The 24,050-nt window shown below is 43.5% G+C and overlaps 4 protein-coding genes and 1 long non-coding RNA gene across 5 annotated transcripts; 3 read left to right on the top strand and 2 right to left on the bottom strand.

The window, feature by feature from the left end:
* Positions 1-87: 87 nt before the first annotated feature.
* Positions 88-17,731, top strand: LOC124326893 (synapsin-like). Its single transcript, XM_046785610.1, has 10 exons — positions 88-227; positions 1,924-2,119; positions 4,789-5,090; positions 5,200-5,349; positions 5,733-5,868; positions 8,708-8,812; positions 14,958-15,088; positions 15,190-15,264; positions 15,905-16,169; positions 16,640-17,731. The coding sequence occupies exons 1-10, from the start codon at positions 88-90 to the stop codon at positions 17,066-17,068; spliced, it is 1,929 nt and encodes a 642-aa protein (XP_046641566.1). The 3' UTR covers positions 17,069-17,731.
* LOC124327288 (tissue inhibitor of metalloproteinase-like) lies at positions 10,217-12,683 on the bottom strand. The gene is made up of 4 exons (XM_046786283.1): positions 12,238-12,683; positions 11,076-11,196; positions 10,636-10,952; positions 10,217-10,550 (listed from the first exon to the last, which is right to left on the bottom strand). The coding sequence occupies exons 2-4, from the start codon at positions 11,194-11,196 to the stop codon at positions 10,254-10,256; spliced, it is 735 nt and encodes a 244-aa protein (XP_046642239.1). The 5' UTR covers positions 12,238-12,683; the 3' UTR covers positions 10,217-10,253.
* Positions 17,732-20,761: 3,030 nt separating the features above from the next.
* On the top strand, positions 20,762-21,713 carry LOC124327338 (39S ribosomal protein L55, mitochondrial-like). The gene is made up of 4 exons (XM_046786346.1): positions 20,762-20,783; positions 21,146-21,230; positions 21,292-21,457; positions 21,519-21,713. The coding sequence occupies exons 1-4, from the start codon at positions 20,777-20,779 to the stop codon at positions 21,660-21,662; spliced, it is 402 nt and encodes a 133-aa protein (XP_046642302.1). The 5' UTR covers positions 20,762-20,776; the 3' UTR covers positions 21,663-21,713.
* On the bottom strand, positions 21,439-23,145 carry LOC124327254 (transcription initiation factor TFIID subunit 8-like). The gene is made up of 6 exons (XM_046786240.1): positions 22,993-23,145; positions 22,715-22,818; positions 22,590-22,645; positions 22,291-22,521; positions 22,080-22,230; positions 21,439-22,013 (listed from the first exon to the last, which is right to left on the bottom strand). Exons 1-6 carry the CDS (start codon positions 23,037-23,039, stop codon positions 21,724-21,726), a joined length of 879 nt encoding a protein of 292 aa, XP_046642196.1. The 5' UTR covers positions 23,040-23,145; the 3' UTR covers positions 21,439-21,723.
* LOC124327353 lies at positions 23,145-24,012 on the top strand. The gene is made up of 4 exons (XR_006915994.1): positions 23,145-23,251; positions 23,392-23,456; positions 23,512-23,576; positions 23,837-24,012. It is a non-coding gene; the product is annotated as an uncharacterized LOC124327353 (long non-coding RNA).
* The last annotated feature ends 38 nt before the right edge of the window (positions 24,013-24,050 follow it).

The raw sequence follows: 24,050 nt of genomic DNA, 5'->3' as shown, positions 1-24,050 counted from the left end.
CTTGTTTCATCTCAAAACATCGAGGGGATGATGTTCTTATTCTTTCCATCGTTGCATTTTTCTTTTTTGATTAAATGCTGCAATGCAATGTTGCTGCAACACATTCAATGGTTGCTAAGATGCCTTTATCGAAATCTATATATCCCGGACAGCACAGCATCTTTTGATGATCAAACATCTCCAGGGACGTTCCTAGAGATCTTGTTGTCGCCCAAGAAACGCCAAAAGTAAAATGTCACCCGATTCCCTAGAGATGAGAGCAGATTGAAAGAGAGTCAGTCAACCGAAAGCGAAAAGGGGATCGAAACTTTTATTCACTGGATGTTAGGTATACACATAGGGTGGGATACAGCGTGATCGTAGATCTTCATTTCGAATGTATATGTAGATACTCTGAATGAATCGGCGAAAGAGACTTGTGTACACTGAAGAGAAAAAGAAATCCTGCCCAATATATAACCTATTCATGTCCTTCTACTTGTCTCGGCCCCATCACTGAGTGGTTTGAACGCGATACAGCACAGGCGTGGGATATTCCGTTCAACGTTATGGAGGGAAAAAAAGCAGTTGGTCCCGACTGTTGTTACATGTCGGTAATAAGAAATGTCTTTGATCACGAACTATGGGGGGATTTTTTTATTTGAAGCAAAATGAAAAGAGTCGTAACCCCCATGTCCGAAAAATCTGCATCAGGTACTGGCGGTCGATGCCAAATGAACGCGTTTAGCAAGAAAATAAAAAAGTTCAAAAAAATAAAGTAGGTGGGTGGAAAAAGGTTGAAAGTGGTGGCAATAGGAGTGGCTGAAGTTGTGGTGGCTCTTTCGGATCTTATGTATGTACAGCCTAGATATTTCTCGTTTGCGCTCGAATCCACACGCAGCCGGAGCAGCTGGCGCTGCCGTTGGTTTCGTCAGTAGTATTGATCGCCCAATCGCCGAAATGCGCAGGAGCAGCAGCCCCGATAGGCAGCACGTTTGACGATCTAGTAGTGTGTGTGTCTGGACTTTATTCTCCCCTTCTTCTCGTGACCGACGTTCGATCGCAGCCCCAGTCCCGAGGACGAACAGATCAGAAGTAGGAGCAAGAGTCAGTCTAGCGGGTGCGCTCATCACGGGATTCGCCAATCTCCCAACGGTTCTCTCGGTTTTGTTTGGTCTGCAGACTTTTGTTTTAGCCACTATCTTGATTGCGGACTTTTCATCTATATCCCATCAACAAGATATCTCCCTCCATCTATTTGAAGCCAATTAATTAAGTAAGTCTGCCGTGCTGAGCTTTGATTTGATTGACCAAGCCAGCGAACGTCCAATCCGCCCAATCTCTTCGATCCTCTAGCCGCTGCGCTAAACTGGTAAACTTGATTTCCTTCTTTTTGCAATCTTTTTTTATTTTTCCCCCTTTTTTATTCATGGTGCGTGACTCGTGACTCTTTCGGGACCACCGGACTAGGATTTAACACAATCGATGCGATTATAATGAATGTTTATGCGACCTTTCATTGAGCCTTCCCTTAATTCATTGTTTATACACCATCGAGCGCACGAAGAAACCTTATTGTAATTTACTATTTTGTTTATTGTTATATTGAATTCAGTGTTCATTTGGATCGGGAACGAACGACATCCGTCCGTATTTTTCCTGTTAATCCGAGCGGGCTCCGTCCTGCAACCAATCTACAAAAATTTCGTTCTCCAGCTTCAAGCAGTCTTTCACCGCCAATGTCAACAACCTGAAACGGAGGTATATCTAATATACGGCCAGGACGCTCAGGTTGACTTTATAATCCAATAAGCCGTTGGCAAGACAAAGAAGTGGGGAAATACCATGTAGCGTGTGTTATTCAATATCAACCGTGAAATCAATTGGATTATTGTGTGTACTGTACAATAGTATCGAACGCGTCTAATATTATCCACGTCATAGGTTTTCCTCCGGGGACTTGACGGAATACGATGATGCCAACGGAGATCCTCAGCAGCAGCAGCAGCAACCGCAGCCTCCTCCATCATCGACTCCAGTTCATCAACAGCCGGCCTTGCCACCACGGCCTGCTCCAGCTCCGGCTCCTCCTGGGCCCAGCACCAGCAATCAGTCGCTATCATCTAGTCAACAACAGCAGGTCTGTAGCCTTTTAAAATTGTACCCTTAATGAACTGCGCCTACGCGTAGGATCGGTTTGGCCCAATAACCCGTGATCTTTTCTTAATAAGCTGCCAAGGCAGCCAGCCCGTAACAAGTCGACTGTTCGCTTACAGTGCACATGCACAAGCCTAGTCAATATTACATACCATCGATCCGGTCCCGATCCATTTTCCCACCCGAGCCGAAAGATGATACAGCTGTGTGTGTGTGTGTGAGTTTCTAGAATATGCTAACGTTTCCCTTCCATGCGACGTTTAGTAGAAAGTTTGTGACATTGGCAAACAACGAATCAAATAATCATACAAAAGAGAAAAAGAGAGACAGCTTTTTTTGGCTGGAATCTTCAATCTAATCTGTCAGTTAAGCAGCCCGCCTCTTTGGGAAAATGGGATTGGTCTTTTCCAAGTGCATCGGCCGGTAGAAGAGAATTTTCTTTCTATTCTTCTTCTCTGATCTATTTCCAGACAAAGTTATTTTGTTGGCGGTGAATCCATTATATTATTATGATTTCATGGGATCTAGTTTCTAGCGCTCCAGGGTACACACGACGGCTTGAATGGGACACGATTCTGAATGGATTAGATTTCTCAACTTACTGAGCTGGGCTCTAAACGAATATACATAAGAGGATAACCATGTTAAGTTTACGAGGTCCGACACTTTTCCTTTTTTTTTGCCACCATCGTTTCCGACATTATAACCAGGTTTGTCAAAAAGCGGCGCGGTTCTCTGTCTCGTGATGTGAATGAAAAAACGACACTTGCCTTTATCTACTGACTACTGTGCAATTGCGATTGACGTCACACAAGGGTTTCTAAGAAATGGCACGCCCCTTCATATCTTTGGCTGTTTGCTTTTGTCTCGTAGGAAAATTTGTGTCACTACGACAGCTCGCATATCGCCTTCTCGTTTCGTTTGGTTCGCAATTGCCTTGTACTTCATCACGTTATGCTTTCTTGTCTATTAATTGACTTTCCCCATAGATCCTCTGACCCAAACAAGTATCGTATATCCTTTGAGACGCTCCCGTTTGTAGACTAAGCGCGAATGCAATGATGAGGAAATTACGTCGGATGTTGCAGAAAATAATGAAACGTGCATTTTTGTTTTTCTCCTCCATCTGTTTTAATTCATTTGGAAATCTCGTGGGAGTGTAGAAGTCGGTCTTGTAAGGCAACTTGGGTTCTGCTGAGGCAAGTTAATATTGTCTTTCTTGTTTTTCTACACTCGGTCCTTCTATCAGCCCACGAAGCTAGACTATAGTTCCTCGGAGAATTGTCTGAATAGAGCTACCGGCTGCAGAATGCCCCATTCACTTTTGTCTAGTCTGTAGAGGACCAGATATGGAAGGGAGAACGCGCCATAGTAGCATCTCGGTCCCCACTGCGCAACATTTCATATTATCTTGTCTTGTTCTCTTTTCCCTATTTTTCACATTCCCAGATATAATATTTTCTATTTGGTGCTGCATGGACGGCTGACTTTTGCTTGACGTTGCCGTCTTTATTGTTGTGTGCGGAAGTGTGTGGTAGTCTTCTGGCATTGGGGGAGGGTGTGATGGATCGCGTTACGCGGGGATAGACCCGGACGACGAAAAGACTTAAAGGAGGAAGTGGAAGCTACGAGACGAGGAAGAAGTGGAAGGGAGAGGGTGTGTGTGTGTGTGTAGATTATGGATTAGATGTTCACTTTCTTGCTCACTTGCAATCGATTAGATGGTTTCGGCTGGGCGATGGTGGAGAACTCGACTCTTGAAAAGAGAGACAGTCGCCACAGTCGCTAGATGGCCTCGACAGCCGCTTTGTACATGTTCATACTTTTCTATTTGCATTTCAAAATACAGTTGCTTCTTTCTTTATAGTCGTGGCAATTCAAAATGAGATTTAGTGGAATCTATAAAAAAGAACGTTAGTTTTTCATCTTTTTTGATCAAATTCCGTCATCTACTTATACATGTGTTAGCTTTTGTTTTTCTTCGAAAACAATGGGATGGAATGAATGGAATGACTGGCTGGATGCCTGGAAAAACGTGCTGGATATCACGGAAAGATAGGGCACTTGACATTTGAAATTGAAATAAGAAATCCAGCACTTGATCATGACGGAATATTTCCGGACGCTCGTTGCAGCCAACGTTTCTGTGTTTTTGTTATTATCGTGTACTAAGAGAAACTGTCCAACCGTTAGCACGACAAAACTCGGGATGACGATGGCCATGAAAAATCCGATCAAAACTTTTTTCCATGTGTTCGAAGGAGCGTGAACTTGTTAACGAGAGGAATTTCATCGGATTGTGACACATCCCAAAGTCTGATGGCCGGAACCGGGAAAAATGCGCTTATTTGATTGCATTTGAAGATATCTCGCGATTTTTAGGTGTTTGTCATGACCGATCACCAACGTCCCTGATTCGATTTCGTTCCCAACGTGAGCCAGATTGCGCCGAATGTTATCATAAAAAATAGTGGTCCTCCTAACTCAACGTCTTGTCAGTCTCCATCAGATGGCGTTCGCCTCATTCGAAATGTTGTGTGACCAGCCACATCAAATAAATCATAAATCTATTCAATCTAAATGTATTTCCCTTGCTCCGTGCTGATGTTTACGACAAGATTAATGAGATCCGAAACTTGTTGTTATTTCCAGGTGGGGCCAACAGTGGCAGCAGCAGCAGCAGGAGCGACGGCGGCTGCCGCCCAGCAACCGGATTTATCGTTGCCGCTGAGACCCAACAGCCGGACCACGAGTGCGCCCACTTCACCGGCGAAATCACGCGAATCTTTACTTCAACGAGTTTCCAGCTTGACGTCCAACGTCGTAAGCAATGTCAGCCGCGTTACTTCGGCCCAGATTCAACAGCAGCAGCAGACGGCCGAGAGTGGCAAGTTGCCGTACAACAAGGACCGCTGCTTCACCTTGTTGGTCATTGACGATCAAAATACCGACTGGTACTGGATAGGCCCAGCAAGAAATGCTCATGAATCAATCAACAAACACGCTTTCTCTTTTCTGTCTGTCTGAAATAATAATTCTGTTGTCCGTCATGAATTGATGAAGGTCGAAGTATTTCCGAGGAAGACGGATTCACGGCGACTGGGATGTCAGAGTGGAGCAGGCGGAATTCCGTGAACTATCCATCACGGCCTCAACTGACAACGGGGCCACTGTTTCCATGGCCGTTTACCGCAGCGGCACCAAAGTCGTCAGGTGCGTTTTCTCGCTAATAGCCCATTACTGCTTCGCCAACTCGTTTCAAAATGGCCCGCCAAAATTGAATTTCTTTTTCTTGGCGTTTCTCGTTTGTGTTTGTTTTCTTTGTTACCCAATTTTTCTTGTTTGTCGCGAGACTCACAAGTCAACGAGTACGAAAGTCCTTTCGTATGTGGGTGTGACAATGATGGAATCTCGAACAAGACAAAGGGAGCTAGAAGCATTCAGCGAAAAAATTCCAGATCATAAAAACTTGTGATTGGGAGACCTTTTTTTCTTTTTCTTCTTCTCTTTTCCTGGTGTCCATTTGGTGTGTGTGTGTGTGTGTGTGGAAAACTGAAAAATGAAATAACGACAGATGTTTTCCCATTCCTGCGCAGAGCTTTCCGGCCGGACTTTGTGCTGATTCGCCAGAACATGCGTGACGCTGGTGAGGACTACAAATCCATCGTGCTGGGTCTCAAGTTTGGCGGCGTGCCGAGCATCAACTCTTTGGAGGCTGTCTATCATTTCCAGGTGAGAGTGTCGGTCTCATTATATCAAAAAGTTGTTGCCGGGGTACGTATGTATACAATGAAGCGGAATATCGATGTTCCCTGCGGGATCGTCCTGTCGTAAAAAAAAAGGGGGGCAATGAAGTAAAAAAGTATAAAGTCGCCAATTGCCCCGAAAAGTTGTTGCACATAAAAGAGAAGAACTCAGCTGGTGGTCGTCAATCTTTCGCTTGGGACGTCCAACATTTCATTCATCGCTATTATAAGACAGCGACCAGCAAGGGCACTAGAGATCAAAAGAAGATTGAAACAAACGGGCCGAGATCCATTTATAAACAAGCCCCGTGGAGCATTGTTTGTCTTGTCGTCGACAGACATCAGCCTAGGGGGGGATCCATTCTTCCCATTATCTCTGTCGACTTGGATAAACAATAAACACCCCGGATCCGCTCGTCTCCTTCAAGCAGCAGCAGCTTGAAATATATCTATTAGCCGTGTGTATATTGTGTGACTGCAGCGCAAGTCAGCAGCATCCGCGATGTGTATATTTTGCGCACAAGGGAGGGGGCATTAACACAGGGAGGGATTGGCGCGAGATTCAAATTCCGCCGACCTTTGCTACTTCTTTTTCTTCTTCTTTTGCGGACGATGGGAAGCATCAAGTCCAAGTATGCCGGCAATTTCTGGCGCAGTAGCGCGCATAATAAAGGAACATTGGCATCACCTACTAATGTCCCAGCTGAGATGGGAGGGCATATGTACGGATAGGGGGGTTGCGCGCGGTTTGGGTCTTTCTGCTTCAACCCCCCCTTGCGACGCGCGTTGCAAAAAGGGAACATTTTATTTCTATTATTTATAGCAAACTACTCTAGCGATGCCTTGGATTCCATTCAAGGAATGCGCAAACACACGGAACAATTTCTGTCTCTATCCGCGCCTCGGACTCGGCCATCCACTAAAAGGATGGCCCCATCCATAAATGAACCGAACGTTTCTATTCATAGACGACATGGGACCGATGGGCGTGACAACGGGTTTTTAAAATAAGGTGTCCCGGTGTATTTATAACACGTCTATACGGTTGGCATCCTTTTTATTTGCTTTCTTTGACGCACGTAAGGTTCTTTTGTTGGACTCGGCCGAGAATTGAAAAAAGAAAAAGAAAAGAAAAAATGATATATAAATATGTGTGTCGATGAGGAATGTTTTTCCAGAAATGATTTAAACATTTTTTTCGCCTGTACAAAGAAGAGAAAAGAATCGCGTTGGTGTGCATCCGGTAAATCCGTCAGGTTGAATAATCAGCGTTACACAAAATGACGGGTAAAAAAGGATCCGTCTCCTCCTCCTACCCAACTCCGCCGTGATGGACGCCTGCTGATGAATGGTGGCGTACACAAGTCTTGTTAGCCTCCTCCACCACCACCACCTTTGATGGTACACCTCGTTGTGAGATGATTCAGGCGAAGCTGAGACGGAAATCATTCATCAGTCGGCGCATTTCGAACTTGTAGCGAGCGGGAGAAAAGAACCCGCACAGGGACGCTATATATACGAACCGGACCGACACAACCGAAATAGAAGTGTGAATTCTTTTGGCGATGCTAAAATTAGCGGCGATTGTGTCCGCGTTCCCTCCTTTTCTTTTTCTTCTTCTTTTGAACTCTTTTGTGGTTTTATTTGTTTGCCCACCGTGTTTTTTTTCTTCTTCTTATCGGGGCTCACGCGAATATGAACGACCGAATAGTGAGAAACCCATTCCGGATGGAAGGGTGGAGTTGTCACACATATAGAGACGTACGAAAATATCCGCGCGAAGACGGCAGGAATTTGAAAAAAAGGATAGAAACAGGACAAAATAGAATGAGAAAATGGTTTCGCTCCAGCGCAGTCGCTCGCTCGCTCGCGTATAGAGTGACGTCAATGACGTCGAAAGAGCCTCCCGCATTCCTTCGTGTTCTTTAAGAGTGGGAGAGAGAGAAAAAAAATCCTCCTTCTCCCGTTATGAATATTATTAATATCCAACACTGTTCTGTAACACAGGAGGATATAGCGCATATCACGGCACTGTCAGCTTTTCCAATGGGACGAGGGCGCTGACGGATTGACGAAAAAAAAAATAAGAAAAATACTAAGATAACATGACGACGATGAGTTAAACGACAACTTTCCTCGCCCCGGTTTATTTATCCTCGTGGAGGCACGGACAGACGGGCAAACAGAGAACGAACCTTGTGTGGATGACGGGTGGGGGCGATATTGCAAACTTGCTCCCGTTGAAAGATTCACGAACGTACTACATTGCGTCTTACATCACATGCCGAGCTATATCCCTTGCCGATCGATAGCACCGTCAGCGCGCTCCCGTTTTTTCTTCTTCCCGAAAATGTTATGATCATCATCGGACGAGCCTCCGGCATTTCCTCTTTTATGACGCTGAATATTGCCCGTCTCTTGTCGAAATGGGCTGATTCAGGCACTTCAGTCACGAGAAGCTTTATCTCATCCAGCACTTAGCTCTTCCGCGCTTTGTTACTTATGAAATGTTTTATCGGCAGATTTTGTTTCAAAGTGAGCCGAAAATCCGAGCTACAAACTCCGTTCAAAATAAAAAGGAGGCTGTCGATCCTTGGAGCCTTGCTTGATTTTTACGAGTATGCAGCGGAGATTGGGGCTGGTATATATCAAGTGTGTTGACGGCCGTTTGGGACTTGGGCGGGAAAGTGTGGTCTAGTCGCTAGTCGAGATGTTTATTGTCGCTCAAATTCTTCGAGTTCCCAGCGGTAACACAAAACAAAATTCTCGGTTGGAAATGAGCTTAACTAACTGACTGTCAATTGGTAATGATTACGTGATGACAGGACAAGCCGTGGGTGTTTGGCCATCTGCTGGATCTGCAACGTCGCTTTGGCCGTGAACAATTCCCCTTGATCGACCAGACTTTCTACCCGAACCACCGCGAAATGGTAAGCTTGAGTTTTTCCATTCAACATTTTCGTGTCTACGTGACCTCCATATATATACATCAGATAATAACTGCTCTCATCCAAGATACACCAGACCCTATAGTGCAGTCTGAAAGGGTATAGTATAATATCTAAAGAGGCCACGGTTCTAGTTATAATTACAAAAAGGCAAAAACAACAACCAGAAAAGAAGTGCCTTGTATAAATGATAATAGAGTCCAGGATGAAAACCAACTGGTTTTGGACGTCTTGCCCCCTTCCACCGTCTCCATGCCTTGCACTTGAGACGAGAGAGAAAAGAATAACGAAACAAGTTGGCCCCTTTGTCTTGGGCGTTTATTTTCGTCGTCGTCGACTCTTGAGTGAACGACCGAGTTACAGTTACTCGTCTGCCTCTCAGCATCGAATTGCGTCGGTCGTCTCTCTTCTCGTTTCTTAACCAAACAGTCGGAACGATGATAGTTATAGTCTGTCAAGAAAAAAAAAAAAAAGAGTTTTTCCTCCATGTTTACTCGGTTTATTTTTCAATTTCATTTTTTTTTTTTTTTGCAATATTCTGGTCGTTATTATTATTTTTTGTTATTCAAGTTTCCTCTTTGATATTTGCGGTTTGTTTGTACAGTACAGTGCGACCCGTAGGTCCATTAAAAAGCACGGCATAACAATATTGAGTTTTCTTTTTAAACGTTATGCAATCGGGAAAACACGTACGAATTAGGACACAAAAAAGGGGAGATGGGGGGGTTTACGCTTTGTTTTTCTTTCTTTTGTTACCTCATTTCTGTTTTTTTATTATCTTTTCGTGATTTTCTTCCTCCGCAAACATGTACGTTTTGCTTTAGTTCAAGGATCGTTTACAAGAGATGTATCGCGTTGGCTGTGGCGCAACACAAACACAGGCACGCAAATAGTTCCACACAACACATTCATATCCTGTTAGTCCATCATTTGAACGACAACAACAAAACCAACAACAGGAGAAACAAACAAAAAAAAAGAGATTAAGGGGGGAAAAACAGAGAAAAATTGTACACATTTTCATATCCAAACGGCTGAGTTTTCGGCGGAACAATTGAGAGAAAGACGATCGAATATACCCTACTATATAACAATGTTATGTATATATATAATATGTATAATATGTATATAAATAGTGCGGTGAAATGGTTGTGTGGGATGCTGCTGTGTGCGGAGTGCACACAACAATGGGCTTTGCCAACTGGGAGGATATTCGATTCGGTGTGGTGCCGTGTTGGGTGGATCATAGAAGAAGAAAGGAAAAGAAAAAGATCGGGGCAGTCGGAGGAATTTGGCAGCGCTGGATCAAGATGTATATAACACACGGGGGCTCTAAAGAGAGCTGCTGCTGTGTCGAATGTGTTTTTTATTTTTATTATTTTTTTGGTTGCGCGCGTGCTGCGTCTTGTTTTCTCTCTTTTGCTCACGATTTGAGTAGTAAATTGTTTTTCCACCGACGCGACGACGAAGTGGCAACGGCAGAAGCGGGTGCCGACCGGGCGGGATCGTCTGGATTCTTGGGATCGGCGCCGGCCCGTTTCTTGCTGCATTGTCGGTAGGATTTTGAGTGGGACCAGCGGCATGTTCCGCTGCCACCGCCGCCGTTACCTCGCGTGCAAATGGCGTGCATTGACTGGCAATCGTGCCAGTCGAATGCCGTGTCCCATGTGCAAGCCTGAGTCGTTGACGGGCACTTGCCCCACCAATGGCATTCCATGACCTGTGAGCAAATCACAAAATAACAAATCGTCGTTTTATTTATTTACATTTGAATTTTTAATTTTGGGTGGGAATGAAATTGTTACCTTGCAGTCGCATCCGCGCTGGTAGAGACGGCGGAAACCTTTGCGCTGGATGGGAGTCATGCGGTCCCAGTCATGGACAAAGTTGCACAAATTGATCCAAGGTTTTCCGGAGCGGATGTTGCCCGTCAACAGGTAGCGCCGTCCCGGCTTGAGTCGGATACCGCAAGAGGCGTCGTGTGAAGGCGTCAAAATGCGTCCGTAAGACAAGGCCTGGCGGCCGGATTCCGTCACCTTGAACTCTTTCTTGATGCGCACCTTGTAGGCGCGGGACCATTCAGATCGGTCGTGCACGATCCGCTTCACGTGGGCCAAAACAACTGTGAAAGTCATAAGAGAATTTGAGTTGTGAGTTCAAAAAGGTCGCACCCCCTCCGCTCTTTGATAAGAACATAACCCGCAAATGGATAATATAATTTTAATAATACATCAACAGCCATTACCAAAATCGGCTGAACAGTAGTGCTCCTGTGGGTGGCGCTTGGAACAGCTGCATCCATCGGCGAAGGTGGCCATGGCCGTCAGGATTACCAGGGCCGACAAAAGAGCCCAGCAACACTTCATCTTCATTATATAAAAGAAAGAAAAACGTGCCATTAATATTTTTAAAAAATAAGCGCGCGAGAGAAAGTTCAACCGAATTTTAATCAATAAGATATTCTTATTCTCGCTCAACTCTCTTCCTGAGTGTAAACCTGTACCCGTGTTGGCAGCACGTCGTGTAAAACCTTCGTGACGTCATTGGGAAAGAAACCAGAAGGAAGTTGTTGCCCAAGAAGAAGCTCAAATGAATTCAGCCCAATCGATTTCCAGGGTCTTTTGTGTGTGTGTGTGTGTGTGCTACATGTGATTTCCTATCTGCCCATTTCGATCGTCAAGTGGTTTTTTTTGCGGGCCGCTGCCAAACGAAATGAGTAAGAGAGAGAAAGAGCTAAGGAAAAAGAAAAGAGAAGTGAAGGGAGGCTAAAACTCTGTGGCAGGTTGGAGAGGGCACCGGCGGGCCAGCGTCTGTCTGTCTAAATCGATAGGTTAGGTTGAGAGGTGTATGCAAAGCGGCCAGCGCACAGGTGCGTCGTCCAAGAGAGGATATTTATTTATATAAAAAGAAGAAGAAAGAAAAAGAAAAAGGAGCGAGCGCGCTGGAGCTGTTGCTGCTGCTGCTGCTGCACCCAGCGGGGAGTTTACTCTGCTGCAGCTTTGGCTTTTTTTATGTCTTGCAGCTGGTGAAATGAACAACAGTGTTGGAAAGACCGGGACGTGGCAGTAGGGGAGAGAGAGAGAGAGAGTTTGACACGTTACCTGAAACACTTTCCAGCCCTGTTAAGTTTATTATTTTGTTTTTTTTTTTTATTTGGCGTTTAATCGATCGGCAAACCGTGACAACGATTTTGGCTAATTTCAATTCGTCCTTCCACCACCTCCACCCTTTTATTTGTTGCCTTCAATGGAGTGTTGCGGGGTTCTCTACTACTACTACACGCCCGGGTTTATCTATACAGCGTGACGAGAGGTAAATACCGTGACCCACATTGCTATATGATGTCTCGGTCCCGCCTCGTACAGTATAACCAAGTAGAAGCAAAAAGATATTTAATGACGGCATACCTTTCGACAGGTTGATTGGGCACTGCTTCTTTCCTTTTTTTCAAATCTCTCTCTCCTGCGAAAGAAACACCCCACCACCACCACCACCACCTTCAGATTCTTCTTTAATGGCTGGTGCCTCCTTCTTCGGTTGCCGAACTTTGTGGGGCTTCAAGGGTCGACGAACAACAACAACAAACAACACTGGATCGAGTCAAGAAAATGGAAATGGTTTTCAAACGAGTGACGGGGCTGGTTAGAGAGTTCGCACACTCTGGATGAAATTGTATTTCTTTGAATGGGATTGCCTTTTCGTGAGCAGTTTGAGAGACTATGAATGAAAACTTTGGGCGGGCGGGAACTTTGAATCAACAACAACCAGCTAGAGCCAAATAGGAAACTTGTTGTCGCTTGACTGTAGAGCTGGAGCGGCCGACTGCCGTCTGATCGTTGAGCGTGAATCCTTCGCCTCCTTTTATATACGAAATTTTCCACGGGGAAAACTCCCCTATACACACGACGGGAGACGTGCCGCCTTGCTGGCTCCTCCTCTGATGAGTCTCTTTCTGACTCCTCCCACTTCACGCCAACCTCACAGCAACACACGCAGAGTGCTGCTGCTGACTGAGGGGGGAAAAAAGAACGAGAAAAGAAAAGAAGAAGAAGAAAAAAAATTACTCGACTAGTTAGACGAGCTTCACTAAATCAATGTCGTTCCAATGTCTTCGTTCGGTTTCTTCTTGTCGTGTCATGCTGAACGAAAATGATGGTGTTGTCCGTCTCTTTTTTTTCTTTTTGTATCGGTCAGATCGGGAGGGGTCTTTTCGTTGGTTCGTTTTTCCCCATCGAATTGATTTTCGCTATCTGGTGGTTTTCTCCCGCCGAATTAGGAAGAATTTAGATAACGCCGATGACGTCATCTGGAGATGTTTCTCCTCTTTTATTTTTATTTTTTTTTTTGCTTGGACGGTGGTGTCTCACCTCATCTCCATACTCCAGTCCCGCGTCCGCGCCAGACTGTGTGACTCGCCGATTCTTTTCTATGTATTCTCCAGCTCAAGACTTCATTGATCATTCACGCGGCTTACCGTATACGCACGCCACCGCCACCACCACGGCAGTCATTTCACGATTATAAGGATAAGGCTGGGCTTCTCCTTTATTTTTATATTTTTTGATGGGTGGGAAAGGCCGTTTGAAACGTCCTCGTCGTCAGAGTCGAATGATATGCACATCAAACACACACACGTACACACACACACACACAGCGCCCGGCAACGGCCGCTGCCGTCCGTAAATGGACACCGGTCGACGTTCATTTTGTCCTTTCTCAAATTTACTGACGAGGAGGGCAGGACGGCCATTTCGTGGCTTAGTAATGACCCTCCTCCTCACCCAAAGAAAACGCCAAAAACGATCCCGCGTTCAACGTGTTGTCCCGACACACCCAGAAAAAAAAAAGTGTATAATGGAATAGTAGCGGTCGTTATGTTTTGTTTCGGTTGGTTTTCAATGAACTCGATGATTCTCTTGTACCCCAGTGCAGTTCACGGCCTGCAGGTGTCAAACATGAATAGTTTAAGAAGGGCACAGGGAAGAAACCAATTTGTGTTTTGTCTTTTTTTAAAAAGTATAAATTTAGTTTTTTTTTAAATGCGGACATTTGCGCGCCTTTTTCTTTCCCCCCCCCCTTCGGCTGCCTATCCCGAGCTCCTTTGAGAGGCCTCGGTGTATCCATCCGGATGAAAATTTGCGACGCCGTTTGTGATTTACGACGCGACCTTTATGCACCGTAACGTTCCTTTCCAGCCACGGGTAAATTGTTATGTGACGTCTAATCTGGTGGCCGTCGCGGTTGCAGGTGCACGCAGCTTTTGCAGCCGGCCACAGACGACGATATTTGTGCGGTCCATGGTGGTGTTGCTGTATAGTAGTATATATAAACACATCCGCTGGATTTTGGATTCACATGCAAATGAGCCGAGTTTCTATGTGCAGCTGGGGCTGCGTGTGTGACCATGTTAGGTTGGGTGGAAGGCGGCCGCGGGAGAAGAAGAAGAAAAAAAAGTCGTGTCATTGAGAAAAGATCAAAACGAACGAAATAAAAAAAGAAAGGAAGAAGAAATCCAAAACGGAATGAGAGAGAGAGAGAGAGAGAGAGAAAGAGGGAGAGCCCTATACAGACCCCGTAGAAAATCTTTAACTTGTCTAGTTGTTAGCAGCCAAACGATTGAATGAATAAAAGATGGAGGACAACGGTTGAATGTGGTAGCGGATCCCGACAAGTCGGTCGCAAGAGATTGCAAATGCCTTTTCATCCAAGTGCGTAAACCGGAACGAAAAAGTGATGACGGAGTAGTATGCCATTAAATATACCAAACGGCATGTACACTGTACTACAGTCTGTCCGGCCGACAAGAGATAACCACACGCACGATATCGGCCCATGAGTCAGTGTCGTCGTTGATATTCTTCCTCTTGTTTGCCGCTCGCGTCTTAATAAAATCAAAAAAGATTCCCGCTCGGTTGATGCTCGGCACTGCTCCCTTGCGCCAAGAGAAAGGCGCATTGTGTTAAATCCCATCACGCGGACGAGGTGCGCCTCCGTCATATATTCTATAGAGTCCAGCAAGACACACCCGGTGGTGGTGTAGTAGTATACCGTAGTAGTAGTAGTCGGTAGTAGTAGACATCCGTAGAGAGCGTTAACTACATTCTGGCGTAATTGTTGATGATGATAGATGTCGGCTCCGCGGCTGCCGGCCGTCCTCAAGATCGGCCACGCTCACGGCGGACTCGGCAAACTCAAAGTGGAAACGCCGTTGGATTTCCAAGACGCCGCATCCGTCGTCGCAGTTTCCAATTCTTACTGGTAACAAGAAACGTTCGCGGGATTCCCGTTTATTTTTTCTATCTTTCTCTCTCACTCAACCGTATGGTGTCTTACGTCATTGTCTTCTTTGTACAAAACAGTACCGTGGAGCCTTACGTGGACTCCAAGTTCGACATCCACATCCAGAAGATCGGCAACTACTACAAAGCCTTTATGTAAGTTGCATAATTCAATTTAACCGTTTATCAATTTGTTTGATAGACAACATATACGGGACATTCCTTATTAAACTTGTGAGATATGACAACGTGCGCGCGTGTCTCCAGGAGTCACAGGAGTGGAGGGGTGGGATCGGTATGTCGAGTAATCAAAAGTGCCGGAATTCTTGGGGCTGACGTCACACGAAACTCCATAATTGAGTCAGTTTCTCTTAAAAATCTGATCTCTAAATAGTCGCCGAGTCATCAGCGACTCTTGACGCATTAGCATATCTGTCGTCATGTTTTTTTATCCCCCCGCTCCCTGCTCCTAACCGATAGAGAGTGAACTCGAGGAACTTTTATAGAGACGATTCGCCAACTCTTTGACCGCATTTTGTCACACGGACTGACGGACGGTCAGGTGCTGGTGTCCTACGGCGATAAGGACCGGGGCTAAATCCAGCAGCCGGATGCGATACGGCAGTGCGTGTGTGTGTGTGTGCGCTAGAACGGGAATAGAAATAGTTGGAATAGTTGTGAGGGCCGACACAAAAAAATAAAAATGAGCGAATGCACATCAGATGGTCATTATATGGTGACTCATTTTGGGGAATGCATGTCGACTTTTGATGAATCATTTCTGTGTGTCAAATAGGCGCAAGTCGATTTCGGGCAACTGGAAGACCAACCTGGGCTCGGCCATGCTTGAGCAGACACCCATGACGGACAAGTACCGCGGATGGATCGAGGCCGTCGCAGCCCAGTTCGGGGGTCTCGATCTCTGCGCCCTGGAGGTCCTGGTGGCCCGCGACGGACGCGAGATCATCATGGAGCTCAACGACTGCGCCCTGCCGCTCCTCGGAGACTCGCAAGAAGAGGACCGCCGTCTCATCTCGGAGCTCGTTCTCCACCGCATGAACGTGAGTCATGTTTTACCATTTTTTCTTTTCTTTTTCTCTCTTTGCCTTTTCTCCCGATGGGAGCGGGCGAGATTTCCATAAGGCGCCAACAGGATATTGTTAATTTTTTTCCCTTTTTCTTTCGATTTTTATTCATTTTATTCTTACTCTTCTTTGCACAATTTGTTTAAAAAAAAACAAAGAATCGATGCACTCCATTATTGAGTGACGGTCTGAAAAAGGTTGTACCAAAAACGGAAGTCCTGATAGCTGAATAAAAGAAAGAGAAAGACTGACAAAAAATGTCTAAATCAACATATTGGCCCCATGGCGCAATCACGTGTTCGTCAGCGCAACGTGAATTCCAAGAAAGTCCAAATTTAGGTTTCCGTGTTCCGTAACACAAGTGATAAATGGCAGGGCTATTATTATTTTGTCAAAAATAGTCATCATCACTTGCCATAATTTATCTTTCTGAAAACAATGTGCAGACTCAATGTCGGCCACCAGGGATGCCTGCCGGTCCGAGCGCCGGTCCGGCGTCTATGCCGAACGCCCAATCACGTCATTCGATTACAAGCGGAAGTCGACCGGAATCCCCGGCGGATATGGAACGAAGCAGCTCTGCAATTCCGGCAGCCCTGGCTGGTGATGATACCGGATCGGTTGGCTCCGCTTCTCAGCCGGCGTCGTTGCAACAACAATCGTCTCGTGACGTCTTGGGCGGAGGCAATCCATTTCTCACTCGACGCGGGACCGAGGACGGGACACCCGTCACTGCCGGATCATTGGCCCGTTCCTTCTTCACTCGCAGTTCATCGCAACAAGCCCAGGAAGGATCTGGCGGAGGCACTGACGACGGCGAGGACACGATGAAGAATCTGCGCAAAACATTCGCCGGAATCTTCGGTGACATGTAAACCCCAAAAAAATAAAACGGAGACGAGGGCCGGTGGATTTTGCGCAAATGAATTTGAAAAACGTAACGCGGATCTTGGGAGATGTTGCTGTTGAATCTCATCAAGAAAGTGTATCCAATTATCCTCCACCCCAAGAGTCACCCAAGCAGTAAACCCAACATTAGAAAGATATTTCAATGTTATTCAATACTTTCTCTCTCTCTCTCTCTTTCCCTTCTTATTCTTTCTCTCATCATTCTATACATTTGCGTGTTGTTACATTCACGGTTTCTTCGCTATTCCCAAAAGCCAGACCATCAATCAATAAAGAAACGGTGAATAAGCTACCTACACAACGAGGGCTGGAAGGCAAAAAGAAGAAGAAAAAAAAAACAAATTTACAATTCTTTTTTTATTATTATTATTATTATTATTATCTACTGACCGAAGAAAGAAAAGAAAAAGAAGCGAAAAAATCTTTTGAAAAACAAAAGAAAAACAGACATTTTCTCTCCTCGAATAATCGATGTACCTTTTCCACCTTTTTAATGCCCGTCTTAGTTCGTTCTAGAGTTTTGCATGCACATCTTTTTCATCTTGAATGGTACTCGAACTTGGATCGAAAGAGCTTCGATGATAACATCAGCGGTTATCACGAATCTACTACAGTTTTTCTTTTGGAATTTTCTTTTTCAATGTTTTCGTTTGTTTCTCTATTTTAGCGGCATAAAACAAACACACGATTGAGAGACGATTGCTTGTTATGTACTACTACTATCGCTTTGGAGAGATCGGGCAAAGCGCGTTTTGTTATATCACCCCAGCCATTTCAAAAAGGAAATTTGTTCCATTGTGTTATTTAATATCAATCAACTGACGTTGGCTTATTATCCCACATTTTTTGGTTTTAAATGAATGTCAATTCTATCAATCATGTTAACAGGTGTGTGTGAGTGTGCTAATAACCGTTTTTCTCCCCCCAAAAAAGTACAGCCTACTTTTAACCATCATGCAATACAGAAAAGTCGGGATGTGTTTTTTGCATTGACGTCGGTGGCCATCATTGTAAGTTTTCCTTCCCTATTTCCCACGTATTAATACACGTGGAGCTGAGTGTCTTAAAAAAAAAGAAAATGTAATCATTTATTTTCAATTACCTTCTCTTTTAAATAGTTGATGCGAGACAGACGGAGAGAGAAACTTGCCTATAGCCGAGACTTCTACTAAACGCCGTGTGGGTTAAAGAATAGCTGGTTAATTGTGTTTACTTCGTGTCTGTTGTTGTTGTTATTGTTCAGTTAACGAATCCCACCACTGAGACTTTCTCGCTTTTTGTCACTGGAGAATATAGGATATGGAAGAAGATATCCGTTGAGCGTATTACTTTACAAAAGGCAACCGGAGATGGAACGGCCGAGATTCGTTGTCGGCCTCCAGCATATCGGGAAAACGACGGACTAAAGACATCGAGGCCAGACATCAACCGCCATCTCAGTAACTAGCACTAAGCGAGGTCGTTTTTATATTTTTATCATGGAACCGCAAAACCACTTTTTATTCCAGCTGATGTCTAGTTTTTCCAGTTCCAGGTCGGTTGGCACCATCAGATATGAATCAACTTTCTTCACAGCTAAGTCAATAAGAAAGAAGGGAAACGAGCTTTCGTGTAACCTTTAATGCTCAAAAGAAAGAAAAGGCATTTCTTTTGTTTTGTTTTTTCGGTCTGGGCTTTCGTGAAATGAATGGCGTGGGTGCAGCGTGCTGAGCCGTCAAACTCTCGTCATCTGTCCGTTCGTCCAAGAAGATGCTAATCTTTCAAAACCGACTTTTGGTACACACACAGCTCCGGGCTAGCACGCATAGTGAGTGCTAGTCTCTCTCCTTTGTCTGGCCTTATTAGCTGATAATATTTCACCTTCGAGAATATATCAATGTTGGATATGGCCTTTCAAGTCTGTCGTGAGCCTGGATACTCGAGACTCTCCGTCAATAAGATCAATTAACAAATGATGTCCTTTAAAAAAAAGCGCCGTTTACACGAGACGCACCCAATCACCTTGGGAGCGTGTGTATGTGTGTAGGTTCCAGTCGTCACGTTGTGTACTGCAACTCATGAAGAATTCCGCGAATTCTCTAAATAATTCATTGCCATAGACCGTTCACTATGTGTGTGTAGATTTTCCTTTTATTATTATTTTTTTTCAATTTTAGCAAGTGTCCTGGTCGCCCACTACATTACGGCCGGCCTTCGCTTACGTGTCAATCGGCCAAGTATTCTAGTCTCGTCGTGTTCGTAGAGCCGGTTGGTGATGGATAGATTTCGAGGAGAGTCCTGCGTGCTGGTGCACAGGACCAGCAGCTACAAAAGTCACGAGCCAAAATATATATACCGCCTTTTGGCAAATATACATATACTACTACCTCTTGTTTGTTTGTGGCTAGATTCCCTTTTGCCGACATTACAAGCTCGCAGATATGCCATTACTTTGTGTGCTGTCAGTTGGTCGTGGGCTGGGACTCGCGTGCGATTCCCTGTTTGATTACGATGCCAATTCTCGAGTTGAATAACAAGGAACCGTCATGATGTTTAACCTAAATCATTTTCAAGGAAAAGAAGAAGAAAAAAAAAAAAAAAAAATGCCTGAGATAAACCACTAGCACATAAAAGGCGAAAATTGGGAGACCGAAGATAACCCTTAAATCTGGCTGCAGCTCACGATTTCTCTTAATGCGAATGGCGGTTGTGTTGCAGTTGTGAGCCGCTGGAATGAAATCCGAAACGGACAGATGAGGTTCCCTATCAGGAAGTGCGACGAATCGTCATCTCCACGCTGCAATGAATCATGAATATTCCCCAGTGCGTACTGTTCTTCTCTAAAGGTATGATTTCATCAATTTACTTCGCCGCAAAGAGAAAAAATCAAATCGAATTAAGTACTTTGGACAGGTTGACAGATCACCTGTGGCAACCGGCAGCTGCCGGCTTGTTTGCGAATCATTGAATCATTCTCCGAGTCATTCCCCTGTCAATAATCCATCAGTGACGACTGACGAATGCATGTGTTGCAAAGGTCCAACTTTCTACGCTCGTGCTGGCTATAGTCCGGGTTCCTGGTTTAGCGTTTTAGACTGCTGTGAGAAAGGAGACATCTGAATTTTAATTTCAGTCAATCCTTCATTCGCATCAAATGGTTCCTTGACAGCCTTTGTTTGAGCTGTCGGCTTCTAAGATAAAACTGTTTTTTACTTTTTTGTTTTTCAGCTTCTATTATTTTAAGCAACCATGTTATGTCCTGCATGAGGACTTTATCCCATTTTAAATTTGTTGGAATTGACGTCACGAATTGACGTGCCTTGAAGTACCCAGATCACCAAGTTTCCCAAACAATTTTGCAAACGCAGACCTTTTGATTGGTTTTATCAAATTATGGTTTCATTGCTTCTCTTGACGAATATTAAAATTGATAAGAAAGTGGAAATTTATTCTTGGAGCGTCAGTAGGTGAACTCCACGGCCAGAAGCGCTAAACCGGACTATGCTATGCATGAAGTGGTTGGCCACTAGTGACCAAGAAAAGTTCTTGGTTCGACCTTCTCCGATTTGCGTCATCCGGCCGATCGGTTTGCCAGGACCAAAAGACGCGCGAGACTTTCGTTCACGAATTACGACGTTGGCAATCAACCCTCCTCTTTTACTTGTGGCAGTTGTTGTTTGCTTGATGAATCGTAAATGACAGGTAGTATGTAATAATACGTCTAATAAATTGTACAACATACCAAACGTACGAAGAAGCATATTGCATTTATTACGCAACAACTGCAAAGATATGTTTATCACGTATCTAGAAAAGTTGAAAATTTGATATTTTCTAACCACAAGCTCCGATTTCAGCTTCAATTAATCATTTAATTTTATTTCAATTGTTCTTTATTGTGCCTTTATCATAGTGCTTACAAATAGATTTATCCTATTACATTTAAAATTATTGAAATTTTTTTAAAATTTCCCGTATGCCGTAACAGCATTGTATAATAACCAAAAACTGAAAATTATTACCCTACTTAGGTGCGGGATATAGCTTTATATTCTTATCGCTAGGTGTCTTATTTTTCCATTTCACAAAGTCGTCTGCAAGTGGTACTCAACAACTTGTGAAAATGTCACGATATTTAACGAAATTTAGGTAATAAAAACTTTATCGGTCACGTGGAAGCACACACTATAACGGTTTATAATATATTTAGATTGGCGATACCTCTAGTTATTCAGACCAGGCAATTAAATGCTCATAGAGCGTCAATCGGTAGTATTGGACGATCTATCTACGTGAGAACATACCCCACTTTGCTTGTACAACCTGACGGTTCTACAATAACCGTACAATATAATGAACCTCGCGCAATAATAAAGGCAAATTTATTTTTATTTTTAATAAGTACGGACGTAATGTTTGTTTTACTTCCATTAACAGCTGCCTCTGGACTTTAGTACGCTATCTGAAGCTGAGAAGCAAAAACGACTAGCCCAAAGGAAGCCAAAGAAAAAGGTCAAGATTGAAGAGGAAATTGAAGACACATTTGATCAAGATTCATATTCACATTTATGGAAAAAATAAGATGACAGCTGATACACAAATAGTACGAAAAATAAACTAAATTTAACAATATGGATTGTGGTTATGGGGAGCTCTTTTTCTTTGAAAAAGGCATTTTAACTGGTCTGATGAATGGATTTTCCATGATAAATGGTTCTGAATTTGACATTTCCATCAGTGAGCCATTAGGTCCAAGGTTATCCATCATTTCATTGTTCTCTTTCTCCTGATCCAACTTGGCGGCTTTAATGGCTTCAGCATTGGCTTCTTCTTGCTTTTGCATGTGGACGGCTGCCTCGTCTTCTTCAAAAGTTTGATCGCGCGGGAGAAGGGCGGACAAAAATGGTTTATCCATTGGCTTACATGCAATAACTAGGACACAAAGAATATATTTAAATGAAAAAGGTATACAATACTTTTTTTTCTTCCTTTACTTACGGGGATAATGAGTCAAATCTTCGACCAAAAAGAAACTTTGCGTTTCCCCTGTTTTAGCGACAAAGCGCGTCAGTGCTCTCTCCACATCTCGCTTTTGACAGGATGCCTTTTCTCGAATAGTTTCGTAGTCCGTAATAGGTTGTTTGTGAGTCTTAAAAAAACAATAATTATTTAAAAATATAATGTATGACAAATATGGAAAACAACATACTGGTGTTTGAACATATGCATGTGAATCTGGAAATGCTGGCAAATGGTCTGGGATATGACTTGGATGTGGTCTCTTTTGACCAGTTTGTAAAATTCCAATTTGTTTTGTTGCAACAGCTTGAGTAGGAGTTGGTAAAACTAGCCTTCTTGCTCTTTGAGCATATGATTCCAAAGAGTTGTGCTTAATTCCCATTGATACCAAGGCCATAACAACATCTCCTACAACAGGTTCCTAAAATTAAAACATATAATTTAACTACTGATCATACCCTATAACTCAAGAATTTAGATAACCCATACCACTCTTGCAGATAATTCACAGTAAAGACGGCTACTATGACCAAGTTCAGTTAGAACTGTAGAAAGAAAATAAATAAATTAGGTCTTTAATAAATATGATTAATTTGATAGATAAAAATGCTTACAGCTCTGCATCATCTCGGTAAGGGTCTCCAATGACAATTCATCTACTGCACTGAAGCCTGCCTCACTACACAAACAACTCACACTGGCCTGAAGCAGTTTCCTTCTACAAATATTTAATTTAAATTACATTTGTGTAAAACACCTAATTATTAAGGTCTGTCTAAATCTGACATCAAATACTGCAACATGGAAAAAAAATTTAGTATCCTTGTCAGTGCATCTATTTTAGTCTTTTAAAAGTTGTTTTTCACCACACAACTATTTTAAATGTTTTTACCTAGAAGCTGCTCCAGACATGATGGGTTCTGAAACAGTAGTAGTCATTTTCGGTGTTGTGGTTTATAGAAGAAATGATTTTTTATTGAATTCTAATATTTGTTGAATGGTTTTGTTGACAATGCAACAAAACTAGCAGTACAGTCGTTGGTTGTTGCTAAACAGTCGCTAGGATTGGTGCAGCGGCGGCACCTGAAAGCTTCGTCAGATTCACTCGCCGTCAATTCTTTCATTTGGTTCTCAACTTGTTAGTCGTCCTAGTGAGTTTTTATCGTCTTTCATCTGGATTTGATCATAATATAGTTTTACGAAAATGTTCTGTTTGATTAAAGCATTATTTAGACGACATTTGTGAGTTTTCCTTGTTCATAATTAGTAAATTTCCTATTTTTCTAAACAGGATTATCTAGCCACACCAGCTATATACAATGGCCAAGTCCAAGAATCACACAAATCACAACCAGAGTAAGTTTATAAATTATACATTTGGAGACACGTTTTAACGTTTCCTATTTTACAGACCGTAAACATCATCGTAATGGCATCAAGAAATCCCAGGCTCACAAGTGCCCATCCAACAAAGGAGTAAGATTTTTGTTTCTTTAGTAATTTCATTATTTGGAACATATGTCAAATTGACTAGAATTGGTTGTGTGGTATACTTTTGAAGGTTCTTTGTAGTTCCTTTTTGCTTTAAAAAACAAGCCCATATTGATAACTGTTCACTGAAATCAAAAAATCAGCATACTTCATTCTAAGTTACTTGACATGAACTTTTCGTGCCATGCATGTGTTCAACAAATGGTAGTTGAGATTGAAGTTTTAATGTTTCTCATCATTTGCAGGTCGATCGCAAGTTTTTGAGGAACATGAAGAAATCGCGCGCACGCAATCTGAGCACTGCTAAGCAGTTGATTGTCGCCAAGTACCGCAAGGACCAGGCCGAAAAGTAGTTTCTCAAATTCGCGAGGATTAAGTTTTGTGTAAAAACAAAATGTTCTAAATACAAATCTTGATTCTACCTCTGTGTCTATTACCTAAATTTATAATTAATGTAAT

Source organism: Daphnia pulicaria, chromosome 2 (genome assembly GCF_021234035.1).
Source record: "Daphnia pulicaria isolate SC F1-1A chromosome 2, SC_F0-13Bv2, whole genome shotgun sequence".
NCBI classification, from domain to species: domain Eukaryota; kingdom Metazoa; phylum Arthropoda; class Branchiopoda; order Diplostraca; family Daphniidae; genus Daphnia; species Daphnia pulicaria.
The sequence above is the reverse complement of the archived record's forward strand: the minus strand, read 5'-3'. Positions and strand labels throughout refer to the sequence as shown.